The 21010-nt window shown below is 40.5% G+C and overlaps 1 protein-coding gene across 1 annotated transcript in view; it reads right to left on the bottom strand.

The window, feature by feature from the left end:
- Positions 1-7687: 7687 nt before the first annotated feature.
- The window catches only part of MYZAP (myocardial zonula adherens protein), a 60054-nt gene continuing 46731 nt past the window's right edge, over positions 7688-21010 (bottom strand). The window contains exons 13-15 of the mRNA XM_067305304.1: positions 12939-13634; positions 12023-12245; positions 7688-11026 (exon numbers count right to left, since the gene is read on the bottom strand). Of these exons, the coding sequence (XP_067161405.1) occupies positions 10889-11026; positions 12023-12245; positions 12939-13634 (1057 nt within the window). The 3' untranslated portion in view covers positions 7688-10888. The remainder of the gene's footprint in view (positions 11027-12022; positions 12246-12938; positions 13635-21010) is intronic.

Below are 21010 nucleotides of genomic sequence, written 5' to 3'. Positions count from 1 at the left end.
CTCCTTTTCTGTGGAAGAAGAGTATGATGCCTCATCAGACAATCCTAACAGGTGAAATCTGAAATGCTGCTTTGTAGGTTCCCGTTATGCTAAAAGCCAAACACAGTTCATAACTCTGAGCAGCTACTAGTGAGACAGAGAAGAGAGCTCCTCTGAACATATGGCTAATATAACTCATCTGTTTTCTCTGTTTTGCAGAAGGATTGTGATATCCTAATAATAATATATGCTGCTTGCTGTGGTTGATTTTTTTTTTTCTTTTTACAAAGTGGTATTTACAGAGTGGCAAATTGTAGTTTTACCTTGTAATAAAATATTTACTTTTTAAATATTAAAACTTAAATATTTACTATTTAAATATCTTTTCTTCATCTTGCTTTTTTAAAACTTTCTCTGCATATAAAGTACAACAGTACAAAAGTCAGCCTGTAATGTATGTATTTAAGTGTTTGTTATCTTTGGATCTTTACAAAACTTTATATATCACTTAGGAAATAAAAATACTCAAACAGAGAAAAGACATAACATTTAAAATGTGTGCATGTCAAGCGTCTCAATAGTCACTAAGTACAAACCCATGAACTGCTCACTTCCTCTCTATCCCATGACGGTTTGAGTCAAAAGAGGGGTCAAGGCATACTGTTTGAGTGTTTTTGCCTATACACAAATAAACTACAAAAAGAATGCCTAAGTAGAATTTATATCTGACTAAAAATAATTTGAAGTGAATTTTATTACTGTCTTCTATCAGCAATTTTCATTTTTCTTGGGAAGAAGTAATTAATGCTGGAACAGGGCACAGCTGATAGGTGAGGAAATTACCCAGATTGCCCCATCCTTTCAGCAAGATCAAAAAGCAGAACTGGAGGAGGTAACCTGAACTGCCAATGTGTTTCAGATTCAAGATCTGATGAGCAATTTCCATTAAATTCCATGGGAATTAAGGCAGCCAAACCAGACCCTCAGGTTTTAATCACAGATAGAACTGAACACAGTGGCTGCCTTGAAAGATAGGAGCATGCTGCAATTATGGCATGGGGCAGCACAGAAAACAGCAATAGCACAGACACAATAATTCATTTGCTTGGCCAGTACAGAGCTGTTCTCTGCAATCAGTATTTTGTCCAATGAAGTTTTAAGCACCCCCACATGATATCTCATCACCTTCCCATAGGAGATCAGTCAACAGGTAACTCCTCTGTTACAAGAATTTTTGCTTAATAGTCACAATCTACATTTTCCTCTTAGTTTCATCCGTTCAACTTTATTCCTTGTCTTTCCTCAAACGTATCTCTCTGAGTAATAATCCTCTAAATAATTTGTCTTCCTCCTCTGCGCTCCTACAACAACGAATAGATTAAATTGTCTGAACTGTAACACTACAAATTTCCAGTGCATAGTTCTAGCAATAAGGAATTAGGTATTCTAATAAATACAAGGTTATAAGTAGGAGAAATGAATTACCAAGCTATAGATCAATGAGCAAAAGGTGAAACTGCCAAAGAGATGCTCTTATTAGATTATCAGACTCAAGGCTGATATATAGCTTTCATTGTGCTTCCTTATCCATCATTTTTATAGTATGAAGAAAAGGTTACAAGGCACAGATTGCCTTTTTTTTTAATTAACATGGAAGTTTTAGACAGGCTTAGATCAGGATAACCAGGATAGGTAGTAATTTTTTCCAAACAAGAAAACAGAAAACATTTTAATCAATCTGGGAGAACTGTAATAGTACTGAACAAATTCCCATCAGAGTCTATACAATACTGTTGTCTACCTGCAGCTGCCTAATCTGCATGCCTAGGATTTGCCCAGAAACAACAACATGCTGGGGAGTAGCTCTGCCGTGAGCCAGCCATGTGCCCCAGCAGCAATGGGGCCAACAGCATTGGTGCTGTGCATGCAGGGGCACGGCCAGTCCATCAAGGGGAGCCATTACTCCTCTCTGCTCAGCACTTCTTTGACTGCATCTAGAATACTGCATCTGGCTTTGGGCCCCCAAAGCAAGAGCGAATTTGCTAAACTGTACCGAGTTCAGCACAGGGCCACCAAGCTGCTGGGGCTGCAGCACAGGCCCAGTGAGGTGAGGCTGAGGGCACACTGCTTGCTCAGCCAGGAGAAGGGGACCCAACAGCAGCCCCCCAATGCCTATGAGGACCTCATCAGGAAGACTGAGCCAGGCATAACTTGAAACAAGAGAGGTTCAGACTGGGTATAATAAAAAACTTCTTCCCCTGGAGGCCAGTCAAGCATGGGAACTGACACCCAGAGAGGTTGTGCTGTCTCTGTCCTTAGAGGTTTTCAAGACTGGGCTGGAAAAAACCCTGAGCAACCTCCTCTGGCCTCACAGCTGACCCTGCTTTGAGCAGGGATTGGACTAGGGCCCTCCTGAGCTCCCTTCCACCCCAAATTCACCTATGAGCCTAAGCCAGACTCGGACTTACTAACCTTAACAGTTAGTACAGGAGGGACTTTCTGAATTGTATGCAAACACCATTCTGCCTCTTCTAGCTCGGAAAGGGATGATGATGCAGAGGTCAGGCTAAACCAGTTGTTCCCTAAAACTTTTTTAACCTGTTGGTATAGCGTAACTCAACCAGCGGTTTAACAACACTGGCAGCGAGTCTACACAAGTGCTTCTACTAGTGGCAGCCCAGGCAGGAAGCTGTAGGGACTTGTGCTGATGCTGGCAGCCTGGGCTGTGGGGAAGCATAAATTAAGCTGAAAGTGGCACTGAAGATTACTCCTAAATTCTCCTCACCAGAATCCCTCAGCTTGTCCAGGTTCCCTGGCAACAAAGATACAGATTGTATCAAAATAAGAAAACAAAAGAACATGCATGAAAACAGTCATCCTAATGTGTAATAACTCTGCAACCTCAGATTCATTACTCCTGAAATAAGTCATGCTGCAGTTATATTCCACACTAGAGGCTTTGCTAAGGCATATAAAGTTGCACAGAAACAGAGAGTGCATTTACTAGCCATTCCCTTGTCACAGTTGTATTATCAGGACCACATCTGGATTGCAACTAGTGTTTCAGTCTTTTAGCTTTATTGTTATCTCTCTTAAATACTTCAGTACCTCTAAACATCTCTTAACTGTCTGTAAAGGGATACCATGTTCTTAGCAGTATCACATGCTCCAACATTAAAAAAAGATAAGGAAAAAATCTTTAAAACTATTGAGAATAACTTTTAAAAGCTATTATTTGTAATCTTCTTTTCAGCACAGTTTAAGTGGTTTCCATAGCTGGAATGAATTACAGCGCACTGCCAGGATTTCCAGCAAAGGCCCTTCCACCCCAGGAGAAGTTCAGTTGCATTCTGCTTTAATGGCTCTTGGCAAGCTTGCACTATTGTTTTTGTACAAACAGAAGTAAATTTGATATAAATAAAAATTTGAACTTTATGTGAATGAAGCAAACATCAAATTCCTTAATCTTCAAAAGAAGTTCTATCCCTGAATAATTAACTATGATATATTTATAAAACTAGAATAATTGAAAACAGGATTCTAAGCTGATTCATGTAGACTGCGCTGAAATATTTATTATTGCAAGTCCAGAAGATCTGTCTGGATTTTGTCACTGGAAATGTCTAAACTCAGTGTCCAGATGTTTATTTAAGTTGCTCCCACATAGTTCTAATGTCAATTACCAGAGGTTATCAGAGAGCATCACTGTGTATCTTCCTTGACTAATATTCTCATTTCTTCTGCATCTTTGATGTTTTCTTTCACTAAAATTCCTGGCTCACAGCCACAAAAATCTGCTGTGCAGGCAAAAAACTGGTCTGCAGACATGACATATGATGACGCCCTATGTCTGTGCAAGGATAATATTTATCATCAGCTATCATTTAAGCAGTACTATAATCAGTACAATGCCAATTTAAAGCAGCTCAGAGAAATACATGTGAAACCAAGGAATGAGAACTTCTAACCAATATGAAATAACTTGGGTCAGTGAAGAAAATATTATTACATTTAGTGAAGATTTCGTGAATCTGTATTTTTTTTTTTCCCCAAGAGAATGCAGAGGGAAAGCCAATGACAAAGTAATTTCACACGTAATTACAAAATGGAATTGATGGATCTGCAACTCTGGAAACCACAAATACACTGAGACTTTTATAGAAACCAGGAGACAACACAGGACACTCATAACAGTGACTTAAACATAACGAGCTTCTCACACAGTCTGCAAAAACTTTACTATGTCCAAATGCAAATAGTTGGCTAACACAGCTCATTTATATATGCCTCATTTATATATACCCCCAAAATTAGCTGGTTCATTTGGTTTATAGGCAAATTCCGGAAGATGCATTTTTAAAGATTTGCAAGACAACAGTAGAAAATCAATGCCAATTCAATGCAAATGGAAGTAGGGATATAAGATGGTTGAGGAAAATAGCCCTGATACCACTTCATGTTTTCATATTAGTACCTAAATATACCAGATTCCTCTCTTGATGAGCAATGTTACTCATTTTAGTTCCAATCAATCATTAAGAGTTAAGACACCTGAGGATTTGAATGGCTAATGCTCTAAATGACTTGGAAATCTAAATCTCATCTATTATGTAATTTACTTCTCACCTTTCACTGCCAGTTTGGGAAGGATGTATCCAGCTACCAGATAATGCCCTGACAGCGAAGCATTCAGCCTGCCTGGGAGTCGTTCTCCCTTACCGAGGTCTTCTACAAATGGTGTCATCGCACCTCCAGATTCAGTTGCGACTCTGTGTGCCCAATGAAAAATCCCATAGCTTCTTGCAGAATGGCAAATTTTGTCACAGAATTTGTCTTCACTGCAGTACAGGCTGCATTCAAAACTTGCATTGCCAGTGACAGCAAGGGTGGCGATGTAGATGATAGCTTCAATTCAGAGATGAGTGTAGGAGATCACATGCTATGATAACCAGAGCTGGTGTACTCCCACCACTGTCTGACTGGTCTTTGAGTAAATTAAACATATATGTTACTAGCATCAAGTAACAATTGAGAATGCATTTTTCAAAAGCAAGAACAGAAGAAAAGTACGGACAGAAATTTTGCAACTGAAATTTCTATTCAGCAGAAGTTACCAAAGAATATCTCCTACCACGTGCTCAACTTTAGAGATTCAGCCAGACCTTGGGCTGCAGCTACTTGCCACACTACACCATTGCCTTGATCTAATAAGCAACTACATTAATACCAGCTGTGTGGACAGAAGGATGAAATATGAACATGTTCATTAAGCATCACAGCCCCACTGATCTCCTTCATGAGATCAGTGGAGATTTGCCAATTTGCACATGATGCAATTATGGCCCCCAATATTAAATCTGAAAGGAAAGCAGCAAGGGTGTCATGTGGTACAAATTCGTATGAATTTCCCTGTAAGAAATATCTCTTATACTTAATGCCAGAGGACATACTTGCTCATATTCAAATGACCAAAAAATGAAATACTTAGTTCAATGATTCTGGCAAGTTAAAAATAAATTTGCCTCCCATACACATTTCACTGTGCTCGTTTGTGTCATTTCCTCATTCAGTAATTGGGTCACAACTCTTATTCACATATTCTCTTGCACATGGAGATTAAACAAAACACAGAACCAGTATTCCAGTTCACCAGAGCACTTACATGCACACAAATATTCCTAGAGGAATCAAGCTCCAACTTCAGTACATGCCTTCATGCTTCACCAAATCAAGGGCCAATTTAGTAAGATCTTGATAACCAAACAATCAAAACAGTTGCTTGAAACAAGAGATCACTCAATGTCTGTAAAGCTTTGCATGCACACGGAATAACAATTACAGTATTTACAAGGGAGTCAAAGGGCGTTAGGCACTCGTATCCCATGGAAAGTCAACAGGAGTATAAAGCGTTTGGACTGCAGTCAGCTAACATTTGCCTGCCACGGTGTCAGCAGTGACACAGCACGGCACGAGTGTGAGAAGAAAACACAACCACTAGCCTACTGAAAAATAATTACCACAGCAAAATAAATGTTGATTTCAAACAAGCTAGCTTTTCTACTTCCCTTTCCCTCCCAGATCGTGGGAGTTCACAACCCAAACCCAAACCTTAGGAAAATCTCAGTGGTAATCCCCACACATACTATCCTAACAGCAGTGGCCTTGCAAGAAAATGTGAACCACAAACTCCGAAAAAGCACAGTTCAGTTCCCACCTCCCTGGAAAAAGACCACACCGTGCAAGTCCCACTTCCCCAAACCTTTGTCCTTACAAGACTCTCTGGAGAAATTATAGTTCCTTCCTATACTGCTCAGAAAAAGAAGCAAGGCTGGAAAAGTTGGGAAATGCCACCTTTGATGACAGCAGAGTCCTAGGGTAGGGCATGGCATCTTCCAATGCAGGACTCTCATTCCCAGTCCCTTTTATGCCATTTATTTGGCACAAAAGGCCAAGAATTCACTGCAATTCCCCTGGGCAAGGGCTCTCCTTACTGGCACTAGCTTGTTCGAGGCAGATCATGAGCTAGGTGCAACTCACATTAGCCCAAAAACATTCTGAACAGGATTACACTAAGATCACTTCCACTGGCAAAAACCAGCACAGCAACACAACTGCGATGACAACCAGCCTCCTGGATCCAGGGAACTGTCACTGCAGTGGAGGTGCAGAAATTGAGCATCCATATCTCTTCCTACAATTCAGCCTAGTCAGGTCTTAGCTCCCCCCCAAGCCTGCGAAAGGCTGCCAGCTTGTGGTGCTTCTGTGACATGGAAACCATCTGCGAGTTCCACACAGGAACCCCGTCCACTGAGTAAAACCAGCTTTTGTCATGGCTTTCCACACAAGTTTAGTGTCTCTAATCTGCAGAGCCTTTAACTGACCCCTGAGAGAGCATCCCTGTGGCAGGTTCAGAAATTGCACAGCACAGAGATGTGATGCTTAAATTCTCTTAATTTACAGGCCCCATATCCTCCACATAGGAATCTGCAGCTTACTGACACTGCCAGTTTTGATTGCATGACCCTCAGAGGCAGTTCACAAACCATCAGACTTAAAACTACTAACACAGAACTACTGATCTATCAGTTAGATCTAACTCCAGAAAAACAGGGGACACTTCTACATCTTTTCTGTCCTTCAGTCACTCATATTCTGAGAAAATAATAAAGTACAGCAGCATTTAGGTTTTCCTTCTTTCAAATGTTATTTCCCAGAAATTTAACATAACTTTCAGGTTGCTGATTCCTTCAGATCATGTAGCAAAGCTGGCAAACCAGACTGCATGTTTTTTCACTAGTTAAAGGTTACTGTTGCAGACAGAAACTCAGCAAGAGCCAAAAGGTATTTTGCCTCTGTGCAATTTGTGGATCAGGCACTCCTACCATGTTTTACACTAGGCAAAAATCAAGAGACTACAGCTGCTGCCTCTCCTAGATACCTGCCTCACATACTATAGCTCTCAGACTTGTGGCATGCCATTTAAGATCTGTCTCTGTGCGATCTTTCACACCTGTGTGATTGCCCAGCTTTGGATCTTAGAGATCTTCTCATTTATTTACCTTCCCACAAGTTTTCCTTTCCTATACAGCAATTGTTTCCTAACTCCGATTCCAGTGTTATCCTTGCTGAGCACTGAAACAAAAGGTTCTGATTTTCCCCAAAATTTGACTTCAAACACTATTAAAGCAAAATATATTCACACAAGGAATTACTTCAGAAACACATTTTAAATTCTTTATTTTCTATTAGGTTAATAGTCCACTCCAATAAAACAGAGCAAGCTCCTCAATTCTCAAGGTATATTTTGAAATGTTCTCGAACTGGAGAACTGTGAAATACACAACAGCAATACCATACTTGATCAGAAACTTAATTCAATATGACTAAACCATTCCAGGATTCACCCTCTTTCTCTCTAACCTATTTCAAACCTTTGAATTGCACATCCTCCTCATCATGGGACCTGTTTCTTTGCCTTCTTATCACTGCCAAGATCTTAACTCAAAGGGACATGTACATACCTGTGCTCAAAAGCTGGGACCAAGGAACTCCCAAGAAAGCCTCCTTCAAATAATAACTTAAAATTTACACCTTAAGCTTGGTTTGGCATTCACACAGCACTCCTATCCATGGGGCCTCCCGCAGCACTTTGCTGAACAGCTGCTAACGGCATAACAAGTATTAATACACTTCACCTGTTACTACAGTGAAGTTATTTCTTAGGGGGAAGTTTGCCCTTTCAGGATATCCACTTTGGCAAAGTCCCAACATGCCAAATGCTGTCGAAACATGGATCAAGAAAACTGCCTCTGCTTCAAGAAGTTTAGAAAGCAAAAATAAGCCTGGAAAGCACATGGAAAAGAACATATTTTAGTTAGCATGAGAAGGCAGTGGTCAGCAGCAGCCTAAATCAAGCTAGCCTTCAGCAATCTGGAAAATTCTTAACTTTATACCTTTGCGTAAATTCCTTAAGCACAAAAGAGCCAACATGGAAAAACCACACGTACTAACTTAAAAAAGGTCTGGCAGCACAGTCAGTACAGGGACAAGGGTGACCACCTTAACAAGGTGGAGAGAAGCAAGTAGGCCTAGAAGTGGTAACAACTTGTGCTTCATGCATCAGCGAAGGGAAAGCCAACAGACTTCTCAGGCCTGCTGTCCTTAAGCAGTACAACAGGCTGAAAGAACGGGAAGGCTGATGACAAGGCACAGCTGGACTAATGGGTGGTAGCATGAACAACGGCAATCTGAGAGGTGAACTGTACCCACAGGAGAGAAGAGTGCTCCACCAGCCTGTGGAACCAGAGCCACGCGCAAGGAAGAGACTGAGGAGAGAAATGCATGCAATTGAGGGATCAGACAGGCCACCAACATGGACTCCGACGCATGAATGTGAATGACTGAAAATTTGGAAAATATCAATACTTGCAAAGACAGTTGACAGTGAGAAGTTGAGAGGATGAAGCAGGAACACAAAAGCAACAACAAAAAAAAAAAAAACAGGAGAAAGTGGGAAAGAGGAGGATATAAGGCCTGGAAGCAGTAAACACCAGCACGTCTCAAACCAAGATAGGAAATGAGAAAAGGAAGCCTCAGGAGGAGGGCAGCTGCAGGAAAAACCACAAACGCACTCATGTCTCTGCAAGATATCCAAATGACCAAGATATATAGGTGTCCAGGTGCACAGCTGGTATTTAGATGGAGTTGCAGAAAGCAAGAGGAGGCAGCAATGGAAGGAGGATGCGTGAGAGGTGGCAGAAGTTAAATGCAGACACAGGGAACAATATGCGAGATGATAAGGGATAGGTGGTGTATGGATGAAGAATATGAATTTGCTCTTGCAAGAGGGGAGAAGAGACCTATGAGGAGAGAGGAAAAGCAGACAGCTCATGAAAAGCCAGTGGTTAATGAGAAGGAGGAACCAGTGAGAGCAAAGGGTACAGGAGACAGGCATCACACACAAGCAACAGACGGCCTAGTCTAAAAATGCCACAGATTATCTTAGCAGCAGCTCTGCCTGCCAAACTGCATTGCCAGGACAGGGACTGTACCACAGGGACTGTCTGGGAGAGTTTATGGAGCATTTGGGAAAGAGTAACTGTCTGTTAGCAAAGTGCTGGTGATGGTGTTAGCTGCTTTATACCCTCGAGAAATGGCAGAAAGACTCTCATTCCACATTTCCAAATGACACTGTGCAGCTTTTTGAATGACTTGCATCTGGAACACCCTTGGTTTCCAGAGACACCCTTCCTGCAGGAAGACGTACTCATCCGAGGGCCTTGCCCACGCTGCTGCTGCAGCTTCTCAAAAATCAGGCTGTATAAGGAATCTCTGGGGTTTGTTTTTTAAAACTGAAACAAACTCATAATAGGGTTGGAATATATCATCATGATTCAAATCCTAGTCAACAGCGGAATATCATTGTGAAATACTTTTCAGTTGTGTTCCTCATCTTTCAAACTTTGTAATAAAAGGCAGAAAATGTTTTTGTTAAGAAGAATTTTATCCTCAAAGAACAGCAAAACCTGCAAAATTCACAGGACTTATTTTCTCCAAGAAAACCACAGGATGGATCTCTGTTAATTTACATCATCAGACTATGAAAAAATAGTATTCCAAAGTTTGAAACCAGTGTACAAAAATAAGGAAAAACACCAAGGCCTTTAATAAAAATATTAAAGTCTTCAGATTCATCTGACCTCTTGATGTGCTTTGCAATAATCACCAAGAATGAAACAGCAGAGTCCCTTAAAGTCCAAATAGAATTTGAGTTACAAAATAACTTGAAATTCTTACCTATTTACAGCACAAGGGCAGAAAGTGTTATTTTAGGGTATGGGCACAGAAACAACCTCTCACGTGGTAAGAAGGTAACTTAACAGCCTAACTTATCATGTATTTATCATAGCTGTTCATGCATACATTTTCCCCACATGGTAAAAGCAAGATAATCTTAAATAGATGATGCCTCAATAAAAGAGGTGCCTCACATTTATACAAGACAAGCGTTCATAAGTAAAGTTTCCATGGGGCACCTTAGCTTACTTTATGGACATGCGTGTCGATGCCCTTTGTAAGTGTATTTTTCCCAAATGAAGCCTTCTCTTGTAGATGATGCATCATAGGCTGCAAAAGTGTATTAAGGAGCTCCCTTTGCCAAAGCTGAAAACTACCTATTGGGCTTTTCACAGGGTTTAACTGCCCCAAGTGCTCTGAAAAGAGACTCCAAATAACACTAAAGTTTATATTCTTATAAGGTTTATGCTGAACCCTTCCCATAGCTGTAATGTTATAGTTTTAAGAAAAAAACGACTAGGTCAAGAATTTTCATTATCCAGGTTTGGGGTTTTAAGAAGTGCTGCATAAAAGATCAGTTACGTGGCTTATCTTCAGGCATCCCTTCTTGAATTCAGTCCTCTCCTGAAACATAATCTTCATCTCTCACTTCTCTGTATTGCATTGAGGCCTCCCCCTCTGGTTCAAACCTGATCATTTTTATATTCAATCTTTCCGCAAGCTTCTGTGCTGCAAGTTTGGCTTGCATTTCCTATTTAAAAAAAAAAAAAAAAAAGCATTCATTTGTCATTTTTACCCTTATCATCACAAAAATTTTCTAAAGGAAAAACTTGTCATAATAATAATATTAGTAACTCTAGAGTGGTCTTAAGTTAAATTTCTAATAATTATTGAAAAAAACTAAATTTCTTTAAATTTAATACATAACTGTGCTATTAATTTTTGAAGACCTTTTTACGTGAGTTGAAATTCCCTGTGCAGCAGGCCTCATCTGTGATACATGAATGTCAGCCCTAACAGAACAAAATCAGTCCACAGAGGAGAGCAGCCGTGCACAGTAACTGTGTAGCCAAGAGCGATGCCTGTCACTCAGCAAGCAGTCTGTTTCCATTTTCCAAATGAATTACCTCCCTTCAAGCGCCAAGACGACTAAATTAGCAGGTGCTTGAAAAATGATAAGCGGCAACAAACACACTTACAGAAGTGTCTAGTTTAAACATTAGCTCAGCACCATGGCAAGTCCATATTAAAATGCATTATAGTGGAATTCAGCATGAAATTTCCTTAACTTTAAAGAACTTCAGAACTCAAGATATTTTATGCACAGAATAAACTAAGTCAAGTGCACCTACCTGCATGTTTTAGCAATACCAAACACTAATATGCCTTCATTTTATGCCTTCATTTATGCAAGGGCTGTAAACTCTTCAAAAGATAATAGGCAAGGCACACATTTGAATTCTTAGTCAGAGGTGAAGCGACTGCAATGGAGTTAGCATAACTGCACACAAAGAATAACGCCAGATTTTGTTTAATGTATGAATAGCAGTTTCAGAAGGGATTAATTCATCATTTAAATATATCATTAAAAGAATCAAATACAAGAAAAAACACCTTTCCTCGCAAGGCCTGGAAATCTCAGTTTCATCATTAAACTCATCAGTATCAAAAGACACCTTTATGCTTTCTTTTTTAGAAGCGGTCCCAATTATATAATTACTTTTCAGACCAAGTGTTAAATACATACCTCATAAGCTTCTTTTTGCTGTATCTGAATTGCTATGGACTCCTCTATAGATAACAACTTAGCAGGAGCATGATGAAGTGGTGGTAGCCGAGCTGCTGTAATGTCATTCAAATGTTTCTTATCTCTAAGTCGTCTTTCTTCAGTGGTAATGGGAGAGCCAAATCCCCCAGGTGACTGACTGGATGAGGAACCATGCGATGATCCGCTTAGCTCTCCTGATAATCTATAAGTGATAAAATATACAAGTTGTGAACCAAATTTGCAACACGAGGTTGAATAACTTCAGTCCTGAAACCATGTTCCTCTCAACATGTAAGAGTTGAAAAGTTTAAAGAGCATGTCAAGCGTTATGACACCATGTACAAACTAAGAACAAGCAGTACTTTGAAAAGCTAAAAAGATGAATCTTCTCATCATTCAGTCAGACATAGTTTCTCTGCAGAGAGACAATGCCACAAGTTACTGCTGATAGTGAGCAGAAAAGCACGTCAATTAAGTAGCATACATGAAAGAGCAATATCTTGAGAATCAAGGAAAGTATAAACTTGCTGCTATCCATACAGGGTGAATTGTAACTTCCGTAGTGGTGGAAGAAAAGCAAAAGCCAGCTACTATCAAGGTTGTATGTAATCCACATGAAAGTTCTGCCAATTGTTTAGTAGTTTTGTAGCTCAGGCTAAGAAATTCTGTGAAGACTTGCACTTTTTTTTAAAATGGGTAGAATTAGACCACTGCTCAATATTTAGATTCTGTACTTAATGCTGAAAAGCGAATACATTAACATAGTGTGTCATATGACTTTAAATCTCTGTAATCACCACAAGAAAATAAACCCACCATGCTTCTTCTGTATAATTTCCAATTTTATACAAATCAATTATTTCACAAAAAAGAAAATCTATTCTGTAATACTTACATATTTGTTTTAAATTTGTTTTTCTTAATGATTGGGTTCTTGGCTCTAGACTCTAGAACTTCAATATAATGCGGTGTCTTGGTATGCAGGCTGCCAAAGATACTGCCCTTATATTTAGCGACATTCTGCTCTTTCTCCAATACTTTTTCATTATTTTCCCCATCTACAATTGTAACTTTTTGAAAGGCATCAACCAGCATGTCTTTGTTACTGTCCAAAGCACCTGCACTTTCTGTACCATCCTGAGAACTAATCTGAGATATCTGCTGATCATTTTTCAGATGACTGCTTGTGGCGGACTTGGAGCTAATTTCGCAAAAATGATTCTGATCTTTTATAGCAGTCTTTACTTCATCATTTTTTCTCTGAGTCCTCTGATTTTCAAAAGCCGTATTTGTGGCAGCTTGCTGAGTACATTCTGCCTTCTGTCTTTGGGAAGCAATCTTAGAGACTTCTTTAATATTAGAATTTTCATTAAAGTCGGAGGAATCTTCCTGGCTGGGTATATGCTCGTTTAGGGCAACTTGCTGCTTGCTCTTATGAACCTCCTCCTGCTTCGCCTGGAACTCCAGCCTGACAGCGGACAACAGCTCAGCTGTCTTCGCTAATTCTTCCTCTTGTGAAATGGCAAGTGTCAGCTTTTCAACAAAATCGGAGATCTTCTTACCCTTATCTGGAAGCCTACCAATAAATTTCCTAAAAGAAAATAAATAAGTTACATAAAAAGGTATAAACAATCCTTTTCAATCGGACAGACAGACATACGCAACTGTTTCATTAAAGCAGTGAATGCTGCAGGTTCCTCACTGTAACCGTAAGCTTCATCGTTACCTATTAGGCTTCTGAAGGCTGAAGAGGCGCAAAGCGCTTCCAATCTCAGATACGTGCTTTGATAAAGGCAGCATTGCCTTTTCCTGCTCAGATAGGGAACTGCTGCTCCGAGCGGTGCGGCGTGCAAACGTTTTTCTCCAGCGCTTGCAGCGCGGCGGGCAGCACCGATCCCCCGCGCGCAGGAACTGCTGCTCGCCCGGTCATAACTGCTCGGTTTTTCTGCGCACACCCACCCCGCGGAGCCGCCGCCGCCGCCAGGGCGCCCCGCGGCCCCCGCTTCCGAGCGGCCTCGCGCCCCCCGTGCGAGTCACACACCGGTCCCGAGCAGCGCGGCGCTGCCAGAGCCTCCTGCGGGCACACGCAGGCGGCCCGGCCCGGCCCGGCCCTGCCCCCGCCGCCGCGCTCACCGGTCCGCCAGCAGCCGCTGCTGCCGCCTCAGCATGTCGCGCAGCTCGAGGAGGCTGCGGCCCCGCAGCTCCGCGGCGCGGCCGCCCGCCGCTGCCATGCTGCCGCCGCGGGCCCGGCCACATGTCCCTGCCGGAGCCGCCCGGGCCCGCCGCCGCCGCCCGCCGCTTCCGCAGCGCACTGGGCGCCGCCATCTTACCGGAAGGGACGGCGGGGCGGCAGGGCCGCACTTGGTTGGAAAGCGAAAGGGGCGGGAGCGAGGGCTGCGGCCGTTGGCGCGGGCTCGGCGGGAGCCGCTGCGGGGCCGCTTCAGCCCGGCGCTGGCGGTGCCGGCAGCGCGCGCGAACCCCGCCGCAAAGCGGAGAAGGGAAAAAAAAGCATTGGAAGCACAAAATGGAGATTCTCACAGTTCGGGGGCCTATAGGTAGATTCCACCCCAAATCCTGGGGAAAGTCGCCCTGCTGGGTGTACGCGGCCCCAGAATAAGCCGCGGCTCAGCCCGGCTCAGCGGGCTGGGGAAGGGCGGCCTGGTGTCGCAAACGGGTCGCGGGCGTTCAGCTGCACGTAGCCGCCTGGCGAAGGAAACTCAGCTCAAGGGGGGAGCCGAGCAGCAGGCCCTGGGCTGAGTGACGCGGGAGAGGGGGGACGGCACGGGACGGGGACGCCGCTTCCCGTTTCGGGCTGGGCCTCGCGGATGCTGGGGGAGATCTGCGGCCTGGGAGCCGCCGGCTTCCGCGCTGCGCCCATCGGGCGGCGTCGTTTTTTAGCCGCAGGGTTCTGGAGACACCTGAATTAAATAGAAGTTGGATCCCCATGTCGCAAAATCCCTATTCTAGAAGGTTGACTCTGTATTCAAGAAACATACTTCACGTTAGCCTGGGTGTGAGAAATAGTGTAGAACAGAGGCAGATTGCTCTTCCTTGAACTCAGCAGCCTTAGTATACTCTGAAAGCTGCAAAAGCGTACATTTTTCTTACCTTAATTATTTTGGATTTTCGTTGATGAAAGCTTTGTCATTTCCAAGTGTTTGAGTAGCTTTCAGCTGAGTATAGATTCCTGTTTAGGATTCAAGGTTTAATTTTCACAGAGTAAAGTTTTCTTTATATTATATTTATTTATAAACATATCTGTGTATAATACAGAGACTGAATGTGGAAGTTCAGACTGTAATATTGGTTTGTTTACTCCAAACTTTCCTAGCTGATACAAGTGCCAAGACCTTTAGTAAGTCTATTCCATCTAGTAGGAATAATAATAAGGTCATTAGCTGAATGGTGGTTCCCAGGTGGTAGATCTCAGACTTTTTAAGTTGATCTCAGTAGAGGATTATTGGTCCAAGTAATAGTAAAGAGACACATTTCTCAGAGATTGTTAAAACAGTTGTTTTATGAACAGGATGAACTGAGGGTCTATCCCGGAGGGATTAGAGGAGGAAGCGTTTTAAAACGGCTACCCGCCCCTTTGTTTGCTCAGCTGGAAGGTGAATGGAGAGGCTTAGGGCCAGGGGAAATGAGATTAATCAAGTAGGCAGCTACCCATGGAAAAAAATACCATGGCCAGGGTGAGAAAAGCCAAGCTAAGTGACTGGTTCAAGAGACCATTTCACTGTCTGTTGCACACAGCCTCGATCATCTCCCATGGAAAATCCCTCAGGGGATTTTCCTAAGAGTTCAGGGAAGAGGAAATCACTGTGAGATTTTCCCAGGAGAAAAACTCACTGTTGTAGGACACCGGTTCTAGTCATCTGAATTGCAGCCTCTGTAATGCAGTCCTAAGTTATGTTACCTATGTTAACATTTCTGCGACTTGCAAGAAGGAACTCTTTACCTTGCTTTTTAGCCTTTCTCCTGTGCAGATCGGAGAAAATGGAAAGAAAAATGGAAACAAAGCACTGCTTCTGCCTGTGTGGAAGTGAGAAGTCTAGAAGAAATGATCCTCGTTAGACTGCTGTTCTGCAGTTGTGTGATGAAGGTTCATCTCAGTTCAACTGCTGTTACTACATGTGCAGAGAAGTAACACCTGTATTTACAGTGAGTTTCAGCTTATGTGCTGAACTGCATAAACACAGCAAAATAGAACAAAAGATGAAGAGAATAAAGTGTCCTAATAACATGACTGCTGGGCATCATGATTGATTGGTTGCTCTGTAGCCTTACTTGGAACACCTTTCACCAAGTCTTTTTTTGAAGAAATAGTGTTCATCTTTATTTACAGTTTGGGAGTGCTAAGTTTTGGAATACCGTAATCCATTTATGGATAACACACAGTTCAAGAATGATGAACAAATAGCTGAAATGCAGCAAGTGCTGGAACAAACATGCTCTTCTTTATGGAAAGATGGGCAGCAGATAATTTAGATACAAATGCTCAGGAGCAAAAATTGATTTCACCTTTCTCAGTCAAGGAGCAGAAGTAAGGAGCAGTTGTGGGACTGAGCAAAGTTACATAATTTTAGGCTTTGCTAGCCCTGGGTCCAAATACAGCTGTGTGGGAAAATCCTTAATAGCCACATTTTGAGCATGAGTAATCACTACCCAACAATGCCTTCTGCAAGTTTCATCTTAGGACTTCGCTGTTTCTCTTGGGAAACTGATACAACATCATATTTGCAGTGCACAGTAATACTGCTTTTCTCTAAGAATGCTCTTAGACAGTAGAGCATGCTTTGCCTCTTGATTAGAGTTTATTTTGTATCACTTTCTTGAATATTTTGATCAGCATTCACGTGAGCCAAATATAAAACAAAATTATCTTTTTATTTCTTACATAATGGACTTTCCCATGTTCCTCCCTTAGGACATTATCTCAAGAGCTATTATTAGATACTACTTTAATACAGTCTGTTTTCTGTCACATATCTAAAGTTAATTATAATTTATTCTAAAATAGCATGTCTGGAATTGCCATGCAATTTAGTGTTATTTCTGCAGCAAATGTCTTAAGAGACCGTAAGAAAAGTAAATTATTAGAACAGCAATGGAGGAGAAGATTGGGTACACCAACAGTAAACTACATGAAGAAGAGACAACGCAATCCAAGGCATGACACAGAAGTATTCATCTTCATATAGCATAGCTAAAAGGAAAGACAGGCATTCAGATAAATAAGTAACATATTCTAGCATAGATTTTTTTAATAGCTTACACTGGTTACAGGGAACACTGCAATGGACATCTATGTCCGAATTTCTAGTATCTCTGTTTTGCTGATGCCAATTACTACTAAGCTGATGTATTCTAGTCACATAACATTTTGGGAGAGGTGGCCATGAAGTACAGCTGGCTGAATTTTTTCAGGTGGAAAAACTTCCTGTCAAAAATATTTAAGTTTAACCAAAATTAATTACAGCTTTTGAAAACTGAGAAAATACTTTGTTACATAAATCGTTTTCCATTGTCCTTTTCTCATTTCTTCCATTTCAGTTAATACATATCACTCTTCCTTCCTTTCAGTGGGAAACAGGGGAAAGGAGACTTCAGAAAGTATGACTGTGAGGGGAAAAAATGTATTTTTACAGGTTCCTTGTTCCTAGGTGGAAATTTTTAGGGGAGGGGAAAAAAAAAAATCAAGCCACACATACAAAATAAACTATCACCAAAATAATAGCAAAAAGGGCGTGATATTTTGAATGAAAATGAATCAAAAGGAAAACTTTTTTTCATCAAAAGAATGCATCTTTGTAATAGAATTGTTCTATTTCTCTTAATTTAAAGAACTCCTCCATTAACCTCATTTCTCTCTTTAAAAAAAAAAACCTCACACTTTAAAGGCAATCCTACGTATCCTTATATCCATCAAAGTACTGTTTTAAATTTGGGAAGCAACTATCAGACTATTGTAGCATGTCTACACATCACACACCTTTACAGCATATTGTAACCTTTGCTGATGGTCACTTTTACATATTTTATTTTTAATCCACCAGTCCCTTTTTATTTTGAAAATTTTCACATATCTCAAATTGTAGATGATTGCTACCACTTCATCTTGTTTTCCTTTGTTTCTTCCGAGTTCTAGTGCTTGAGCTGGGGTGGTGAGGCCAGAATTCAACAGGGTTCTTAAGCACATTTCTATACATGCAAATAGCCCCAAGTGTTTAAATAGCTTGCTAAACAGGAATGAAAGAAAGTGTGTTAAGTGGAACCAAAGTCTCAGCATGTATGTCTCCATTCTGTGGAGCAGGTATCTCCTGTGCTGAGTTATGGGCTTAACAATACGGAGAGAAGAACTGCTTACCTATTCAGTTTATCTATCTATGTATAAAAAATTTCAAATGTCTGAAAACAAGGATTTAAAGTATCTCCCCAAAACTTTAATATGTAACTCACAGAATCTTACGTCGTAGAGTTTCAGCATTAAACGCTGCTGATCTCAGCAAGATGTTAGGAGGGCCTTTTGGCGATCTCTATTGAATACACATACACAGGGAAGCATTAGTTAAGTAAGTAAAAACTTCACATTCTTTAGCTAAGCATTGCAAACCAGTAACATTGTGATTATCATATTTCAAAGTCCTCTTTTTATTTAGTTGACACATAGCTTGTTTCATTGTGACTGTCTTAAAGATAAGTCTGTATTATCAGAGAATGGTTAAGAATTGTAAAAAAAAAAAAAAAAAAAAAAAAAAAAAAGATGGGCCACATTCATCTCACTCCCAGAATGGTTAAGAATTGTAAAAAAAAAAAAAAGATGGGCCACATTCATCTCACTCCCATTCTGTTCTGCTGAAAATGGAAGAACATCCCAGATGTATTTAGTTGTTACCTGTGGGATTGGGAGGGTGGGTTGTTTTGTTTTGTTTTGTGAGAGCTACATTGCCCCATTCTTGTTTATCCAATGCAATTCAATAGTTCTTTATTTGAAAAAAGAGTTCATCTACTTCTGTTATTTGGCTTTGGAAGAGTCTTTGGTCTTTAAGGAGGGAGTGTCTTCCTGTTCTCAAGAGCCTGTCTGCCAAAGGAAACACTGACAAGAACATCAAGGCTCCAGAGTAACCACTTTTGTGTTCATAACATGTTTTGAACGAACAAGATTATGTAGAGTTAGAGTTTACAAGTTTTTAAGGTAAGTTTATTTCTAAATGAGTGTTGACACAATAGAATAGAAAGTTTAAATACAATATTTATTGCAATTTATCCTTTTCAAATCCTACATTCAAGATGTATTAAAAGCATATAATATAACTGCATTATTTATACAGCATATATGAAAACTGTATCCCAAAATACTTTCCAGAAAATCTGGAATAAATCACAGAAGAACACTCATCATGGTACAAATGAAGTCATACAATCGACTTAAATATTTAATGCACTTCCTGGGGCCTACCTGTATGGTATTTATTGATGGCTACAGAAATTTTACTAATTTCTAATGTTATAGTACTTATTAACTCAATCCCAAATTGACAAAATTTATACTGATGTATTACAGTCTTTTCAGTCAGATTTGTCATTACCTATGCTAATTTTCATTGCTGTTGATTTGACTGGAAAGCTCCATATTCTCATGTAACACACACTTATGTAAATACTCTTCCTCTTTCCTTCACAGTTATCAAATTAAGACCAATAGTCCAATCAAATGATGTTCATCAACCCCATTGCATATCAAAATACTCTAAAAATATAGCATAGGCTTCAGCCCTTATTTGGTTTAGAAAAAAATATCATATTCCATCAAACAGTTAAGACAGATTTACACAGAAAATTTACAAGAAAGCTTCAAAGCCTTGCTGCAGTCTCTGTAAAGTTTTAAGTGGAGGATCATTTTGCAAGTCTCAGAGTAAGGATATCTTGCACTATTTTCAGAAGAGATCCTCAGGAATTAAAAGCAGAATGAACTTCCTTTTGAAGTCTGTATCAAAACAGCATTTTGATATTTCATCCTGCTCTCTCCTGCCATTCACTAAGCACCTCACAACTATCAAGTTCCATTTTCTCAATTTTGGTCAAAGCCAGACAGAGGGATAAAGTATTTTTAGTTATTTAAACTTTTCAGTTAACATTCTTTACAAGCACACACATTTCATCTTATCTATAAATTTAGCCTTTATCCATTCACGTTAAGTTTGATGGAAACTTTCAGAAACTACAGTCAAGAATTAAACCCCCAAATACAGCAGGATTATTTTAGCACATAGGATGGTAAAAGGGATTAGGTATGAACTGAGGCTGTATCTCTAATGGACATCAGCATGGTCAGTGGGATTAGTCTTCAGTTTCTTTCTCTTCAAAAACAGATTTGTCTTAATATTTGCTGTTAGCAAACACTAGAGGGAGATAAGATCACACATGTACAAGGCTTGTGCCTGAAATTTGGGTTGCATCATTCCATCATCTTTTGGGCTCATCAATATACACTTCCAGTTTAAATGTTCTTCCCATTTAGTTTCACTTCATGATCTCAATTGTTCATAATTAACCAGTATTTCAGAACCTTGTTGAACAAACTCAGTCTCTTAAATCCACTCAAGCATCAAAACTTCATTCAAGGAAAAATACTCTATGCGAGATTAGGACTAGAGCTTCTCCACATCTCAGATATTCCTATGCTTTTGGTATATTCAGGTAGAAGACAATTCCTCTGCTTTGCATAATGACAGGGTGCTTTGTCTGAAGGACTGCTTTTATAGGCAGCAGAATTCCTTATTCTCAGGGACTTCTTCGTCAAGCCCTATCCCACTACAGAAGTTTTGCACCTCTTCTCTCTGAGAAGCAATTTAAGCATATATGTGGTATTATTTCTGTTCACTAATATGACAGCTGAGGGGTTTTCCTTGCCCTTTTGATATCTATGAGATCTTTCTCAGTCCCTCGTTGCACCCAAATTAAACA

This window comes from Apteryx mantelli, chromosome 15 (assembly GCF_036417845.1).
Source record: "Apteryx mantelli isolate bAptMan1 chromosome 15, bAptMan1.hap1, whole genome shotgun sequence".
Taxonomy (NCBI): domain Eukaryota; kingdom Metazoa; phylum Chordata; class Aves; order Apterygiformes; family Apterygidae; genus Apteryx; species Apteryx mantelli.
The sequence above is the reverse complement of the archived record's forward strand: the minus strand, read 5'-3'. Positions and strand labels throughout refer to the sequence as shown.